The sequence below is a fragment of the Lepidochelys kempii genome, chromosome 15, assembly GCF_965140265.1.
Source record: "Lepidochelys kempii isolate rLepKem1 chromosome 15, rLepKem1.hap2, whole genome shotgun sequence".
NCBI lineage: Eukaryota > Metazoa > Chordata > Testudines > Cheloniidae > Lepidochelys > Lepidochelys kempii.
The window spans coordinates 13,498,608-13,505,680 of record NC_133270.1 but is presented as its reverse complement, the minus strand read 5'-3'; the positions used below and the strand labels follow the sequence as shown (position 1 = coordinate 13,505,680).

General features: G+C 46.3%; 1 protein-coding gene across 3 annotated transcripts in view; it reads left to right on the top strand.

Annotated features, from left to right (window-relative positions):
• LOC140898673 (glutathione S-transferase theta-1-like) overlaps positions 1 to 7,073 on the top strand; it is a 34,596-nt gene that overhangs the window by 10,185 nt on the left and 17,338 nt on the right. The window contains exons 2-3 of one of the 3 annotated variants that reach the window (XM_073312841.1): positions 3,133 to 3,249; positions 5,581 to 5,637. In XM_073312841.1, the coding sequence (XP_073168942.1) occupies positions 3,138 to 3,249; positions 5,581 to 5,637 (169 nt within the window). In that variant the 5' untranslated portion in view covers positions 3,133 to 3,137. Of the gene's footprint in view, positions 1 to 3,129; positions 3,250 to 5,580; positions 5,638 to 7,073 lie in introns of all 3 variants that reach the window. The other 2 variants (XM_073312839.1, XM_073312840.1) reach the window with 2 other exon arrangements.

Sequence of the window (7,073 nt, the reverse complement as noted above, 5' to 3'; positions counted from 1 at the left end):
TCTATGGCCCCACCACAGTTAGCGAATCCCATTGCAGCAAAACCATCCACTATGACCTGCACATTTCCCAGAGTCACTACCCTTGATATCAGCAGCACAGTGATTGCATTGGCTACTTGCATCACAGCAGCCCCCACAGTAGATTTGCCCACTCCAAATTGATTCCCGACTGACCGGTAGCTGTCTGGCATTGCAAGCTTCCACAGGGCTATCGCCACTCATTTCTCAACTGTGAGGGCTGCTCTCATCTTGGTATTCTTGCGCTTCAGGGCAGGGGAAAGCAAGTCACAAAGTCCCATGAAAGTGCCCTTAAGCATGCGAAAGTTTCGCAGCCACTGGGAATCATCCCAGACCTGCAACACTATGCAGTCCCACCACTCTGCGCGTGTTTCCCGGGCCCAGAATTGGCATTCCACGCCATGAACCTGCCCAACTGACACCATGATGTGCACATTGCAGGGGCCCGTACTTTGTGAGAAGTCTATGTCCATGTCCTCGTCACTCTTGTCACCATGCTGCAGTCGCCTCCTCCTCGCCTGGTTTCGCTTTTCTTGCAGGTTATGGTTCTGCATATCCTGCTGGATAACGCGTGCAGTGTTTATAGTGCTCATAATTGCCGCAGTGATCTGAGCGGGCTCCACGTTCCCAGTGCTATGGCGTCTGCACTGAAAAAAGGCAGCAAACGATTGTCTGCCGTTGCTCTGATGGAGGGAGGGGTGACTGACAACATGGCTTACAGGGTTGGCTTACAGGGAATTAAAATCAAGAAAGGGGGTGACTTTGCATCAAGGAGAAACAGAATGGCCCCCTCAAGGATAGAACTCAAAACCCTGGGTTTAGCAGGCCATTGATTTCATGGAGGGAGGCAGGGAAGGAGGAAGGGAGGAGAAAATGAATACAAAACAAATCTGGTCTATTTCTTGTTTTGATCCACTTCATCTATCTTTATACATCTTGCTGGCAGCAGACTGTGCAGTATGACCGCTAGCCATCATCATCTCCAGGATGCTCGACAGAAGATGGTGCAGTATGACTGCTGGCTGCTATCGTCTCCTGGCTGCTCATTAGAAGACGGTGCAGTAGGACTGCCGGCAGGACTGAATCTCCATGAGATGAAACTTAAAAGGGAAATGACCTGGCTGAGTCACTCCCATGTTTGCCCAGGCACCCCTGACCGACCTCTCTGAGGTCAGCTAAAAGAGCACCCTGGAGTACAGCGACAATGGCTACCAGTCATACTGCACTGTCTGCTGCCAAAAGGCAATGAGCTGCTGCTGTGTAGCAATGCAGTACCGCGTCTGCCAGCACCCAGGAGACATACGGTGATGGTGAGCTGAGCGGGCTCCTTGCTTGCCATGGTACGGCATCTGCACGGGTAACCCAGGAAAAAAGGCGCGAAACGACTGGTCAGCCATTGCTTTCACGAGGGATGGAGGGAAGGGGGTGCCTGACGATATGTACCCAGAACCACCCTCGACAATGTTTTTGCCCCATCAGGCATGGGGATTTCTACCCAGAATTCAAATGGGCAGCGGAGACTGCGGGAACTGTGGGATAGCTACCCACAGTGCAACGCTCCGGAAGTCGACGGTTGCCTCGGTACTGTGGACGCACTCCGCCAACTAAATGCTGACTAAATGCACTTAGAGCATTTGTGTGGGGACACGCACAATCGACTGTATAAAAATGCTTTCTACAAAACCGACTCCTATAAATTCAACCTAATTTCATTGTGTAGACATAGCCTCAGTTGCACCTGGATGGAAACTTTCCAGAGCTCTGATGCCACCACTGACTCCTTGGGCAGCATGGCCTCACAAATCTACAAATCGGTCTGGGATCTCACCCCTAAACACCAGGGGCCTTTGACAGTGGATTTCTCAGGTCCCAAAGGCCAGTCCTAGACAACGGTAGAGGGGAAATTTATCTATCTTATGTACTTATATATCCCCCATTACTGTAGTATCTGAGTGCCTAACAATTGTTAATGATAGGGAAGTATTATTATCCCCATTTTATAGATGGGGAGCTGAGGCAAAGAGAGACTAAGGATGGCATTTACAAAGGTATTTAGGTGCCTCACTCCCACCTAACTGACTTGCTCAAGGTCACACAGGAAGTCTGTGATGGAGCAGGGACTTGGACCCAGGTCTCCCAAATCCTAGGCTCTTTCCCAACCCATTGTCTCCTATTGGTTACTGAGTTTGCTGAACTGCCTGGTTTGTAGTTGTTTTTGATCAATGACCTGATGCTGCTTTCCCGGAGGGGATGGAAAAGCAGCAAATAATCAAAGGGTTACAGAGACTTCAGCAATTAGAGCAGTTAAAAATAATAATGAGACTTCATTCTGAATTTGGGTGAAGGTCCCTTTTCAGGGACAATGTCAATGTGGTGATTGTTGGGAGCTGGCACGATTCTAATAGGAATAGCCACACTGGATCAGACCAGTGGTCCATCTGGTCCAGTATCCTGTTCCTGGCAGTGGCTAGTACCAGATGATTCAGAGGAAAGTACAAGAGCCCCACAGTTACGGAATAACCTGCCCATAAGGGAAAGGTCTTCCTAACTCCATGCAGTTGATTAATTCTAATTATTTGTATTGTGTGATCAGCCACTGTATTGTCCAATGTATTGTACATAGGTATCATGAAAAGTTGGTGCCTGCCCCAGAGACCTTCCAATCTATGGTGAGAAACACATGGAATAAAACAAACAGGTGGGGAATTACAAGATAGCAATATCTGGGCAATAAGCAGTGGTCACAGTATGCCAGCTGCTTAACCAGTTAGTGAGTGGTTGGCCTGAAGATGAAGGTTTATTGATATTCCTTGTACTTTGCTACCCAAAGTAACATAACAGTGGCTGTTCTCAGTACTATATGTATAAATGTCTAGTCCTTTTCTGAATGAGAGGGAAAGTTACCACCCACCTACTGCAGTCCCTGCCCCTTCTACCTCCCCTAGAGGAACACCTAGCAGTCCAGGAGAAGGGCTCTCCTTATTGGTTCAAAGTTAAGCCACTGTCTGCCTTGGAGAGAAATTTCTGTCCACCCTGTCGGTTGCTGCTGCCAAAGCCACATTGAGACAAGCCTCTCTCTCTCTCTCTCTCACTGCTGCTCCCTGTGCCCAGCAGGAAGGATGGGGCTGGAGCTCTACCTGGATCTGCTTTCCCAGCCCTGCCGAACGGTCTACATCTTCGCAAAGAAGAACAACATCCCCTTTGAGTTCAAGCATGTGGAGCTGTTCAAAGGTGAGTGAGGGGAGCTGAGCCTTTTTACCACTCTGCATCCCATCCCCCCTTGGGGGCTGAGCCTGGTTAGCACCTGTCCATGGGGAACTCAGTCAAATTACACTTCCTGCACTTGTGGAGAGGGGGCAATATTACCCATTTCCTCAAACCCTAAGGAACTGTGGTGCATTTCCTTCTCCCCCATCCCCTCCCCAGGATTTCTGTGCATTTCCCTTCCTCCTTTAAGGACTTTTCTAAAGTGGGATTGTATCAAAATAGTTATTCTGGGTTGATTATAATTTTGGTATCAGTTCTTGTATGACATACTTATTCTGGAATAGGAGGGGCCACGTAGAGGCTCATACAAACATAACTTTTCTGGAATATTCCAGGATAGATATTTTGGTACATTTCCAGGTTGAAAACCCTTCATTATTCTGCTAGTAACAGACTTTACAGAAGTCAGTGAAAGAAGAGCAGTGCAAAGTATGAGAGCCTTTTCTGCTGAGAGGGAGTCTGAGTGGGATAGGGAAGTTTGGAGACAGATGTTACAAGGCCTGGGTGCTGGAAGGCTGAGTTCAAATCTTGGGATCTTTCCTAGTGGGAAAGGAGCTAGAGTTAGAGAGGGCCAGGAGTTTGTGGGGGATGAGAAGTCTGTCTGTATGTGGAGAAGTAGTTTATCCTGTGTGGGATGCAGCACACAAGGGAGATAGGGATTGGGATAAACTGTGTGGCAGTCAGTTTTTCTTGGGGGGTGGGGTAGGAAGATGGGGGTAATAGAGGTTTTAGGGAAAGGGTTGGAAGTTTATGAGGAGATTGGAATGTGAGGTTTGCATGGACATTTGTACACAGCATGGGCTTTACTTCAGGTGAGAAGAAAATAGGCCCAGTCTAAGGACCCCCTAGTATTTAAGGCCTTTTTCCTTTTGTCCCTCTGGTTTGTGTAATTATGACATTGCGGAGTGCAATCCAGACCCGTGAGAGGTTGTGGCACCCCTGTCCTGCAATTTGAGTCCATCACAATGGTTTGCTGCTGTACCTCCCACCTGGGCTGCTCATGAATAGCCTTCCAGCATGCAGGTAACATCCTGAATGTCTGTATAGCTGCAGCCTGCCAGCCACACATCAGTCACACTCTGAATTCCACCAGCCTTGGTACCATTTGCAAGGTGACCCCAATACACTCCCAGTCCCAGATTTTCTCCCCAAAATGTGTTCTGCACTGTCCAGCCCCCGCCTGCACAGTCCAGATACATAGGTCCATTGCTCCTCTAAGGCGATCAACATACAACAGCTTGCTACCCTAAATGGTGTTACCCAAACAATTCACAACACTGGATTAGCTTTGATTAAACAATAAATTAAGCTTATTTAACTATAAAGAGATAGATTTTAAATAAGTACAAGTATAAGGCATTAAAATCAGAAATGATCACTAGCAAAATAAAGATAAAATGCTTCCTAAACTTAACTGTACTAAACTTAACAAACTAGGCTTGGTCCAAGGTGAAATTCTTACCACAAATTTCCAGTAACATTGCTGACCAAGTTTCAGAGTAGCAGCCGTCTTAGTCTGTATCCGCAAAAAGAAAAGGAATACTTGTGGCACCTTAGAGACTAACAAATTTAGGATCTGCTCCCACATCCATAGGCTGTTTCTTTTGTCTTCTTAGGTGCAAGAGAGAGATGAATAGGGAGAGAACCTGGGATGTTTTTGCCCCTCACTTTTATAGGTCTGCCACTCTTTGAAATGCATTATTTTTTTCCACTGAATGCATCCGATGAAGTGAGCTGTAGCTCACGAAAGCTTATGCTCAAATAAATTTGTTAGTCTCTAAGGTGCCACAAGTACTCCTTTTCTTTTTGCGAATACAGACTAACACTGCTGCTACTCTGAAACCTGACATATTCCTCAGAGTTACCCTTAGTAAAAGTTCAGGCCTGCTGTGAGCACAGAGACAAGGAATCTGGTGGTGAAAGAGGTTTCCTGCTGTGTTTTGCTAAAATGCAGATTTGCCTTGTCTCCCTCTTGCTGTCTTAAGGACCTTGTTTACTACGTCTATGTAAATTGAGTTAAACACACATTCTTTTGTTTAAGATAGGCCTGCTTGACCAGTTCTGCCAAATTGGAGCTATATGGGTTTGAACTTGTGCCACTAACTTCATTCAAGAAGAATTCATAACTTTACATATAATGTTGCTACACACATTTTACCATGAGATTACTGACCGGCAAGCTATTAGTTTTCAAATGATACCTAACAAGGCATATTTTGTACAAAGATTATAGAGTGTGTAGAGTGCGAATACAGGGGTGCATTCAGTCACAGTAATCTACCTGTCTGTTGGCAGATTCCATTCTGGGGAGGAAAATGCCAGGTGGCAATAACCCAGGACACTCATACGAAGGTAAGGGTCCTGGTTACAGACACTGCTCTTGCATTACACAAAAGAGACAGAATCCTACAAAAATGAACTGTCTCCCCTTTCTATCAGAGGTCGGGGGCCCTGAATTGGCCCTCTTCTTCCCCCGCCACTCTTCGCTCTCTACTTCTCCCGTTCCTCCCCCAGTGTCATCTCAGCAGCTTCTTCTCTCCCTGGAATAGGGACTCACAGAGAGTTCCTGCACTGACTCCTCAGCTGACTAATAGGACTTACAACCAGTTAATAAGCAATGCCGGGTGTTCAGCTGACAAACCATAGGCCTCTCTCCTTTAGAAATAACAACCAAGAACTGTCCCTTGGCATGATGTTATAACAAGATAGTCCTTGGATCTTCTTAAAATGGGTTGGCCTCATCTGGATGGAAAGGGGAAACAAACTGAGCTTTACAGGGCTTTGGCAATAAATATGTGTAACACTGTTTGGTGCCATCTACACAGCAAGAACAGAATTTTCTATAAAGTGGTCAGGAAAATATTGTCTTGTAACATGGCTTTTTGCAGCGTAGATGGGCCTCTTGGGATCCAGCAACCAGAAGATCACTTTGTACGGCAGGAGCCATACAGCTGGCAATCCTAGACAGTGGTCATTTTGGAATTGCAGGGTGTCTAGTTTTACCTGTTCAATTAAATGGGAGCTGTGACCTGGAGGCTGCTTATAACTCAGGAGATTCAATGGTACAGTCATGCATGGGAGTTATGGGCAGTTTCTGCCACCACAGCAAATCAGTATGTTTATATCCATGTGCTGCTTTCTCAAGCTAATGGGCTGATTTTCCTCAAACAACATCTCTGCTCATAGGTCTGAAAGGCCTAGATATGAAAGAGCAAATATTGCTGTCCAATCAACAAGCACTTTTGTTTTCACCAGTATCAGTGGAATCCTGTTGTCCCACCAATAAGAGGAGACATACTTGCTGTCTTTTACCTGGTCATCACATTCTTCCCTCTCCAGTTTTGCTCTGTGACCAGAATCTCAATTGCTTCCTTTTAAATTTGTCCTTCCTCAATAAACTGCCACTTTTCTGGAATTCATCACATTCATTTTGTAGAATTCTTGCAGGGAAACTCAAACAACTGTAATTCTAGTGAGCGCAAGTCAGCAGGCCCTCTCCGCTGTCAGTGCTGCATGAGAAAATAGAGCTTTTGTGTTCCCTGAAAGTGGACACATGCTCTCATAGCCTGTAAAATATGCTGAGGGAAGGGGTAAGAGGGACTGTTTTTGGGGGGAACACAGAGGGGCAGAGCTCAGAGACATCTGTATGTAGCCTCTTGCTGTCATCCTGCCAGCCAGTGCCCCATGATGCATGGGAGAGACACAAAAGAAGGTAAAAAGAAAAGGAGTACTTGTGGCACCTTAGAGACTAACCAATTTATTTGAGCATGAGCTTTCGTGAGCTACAG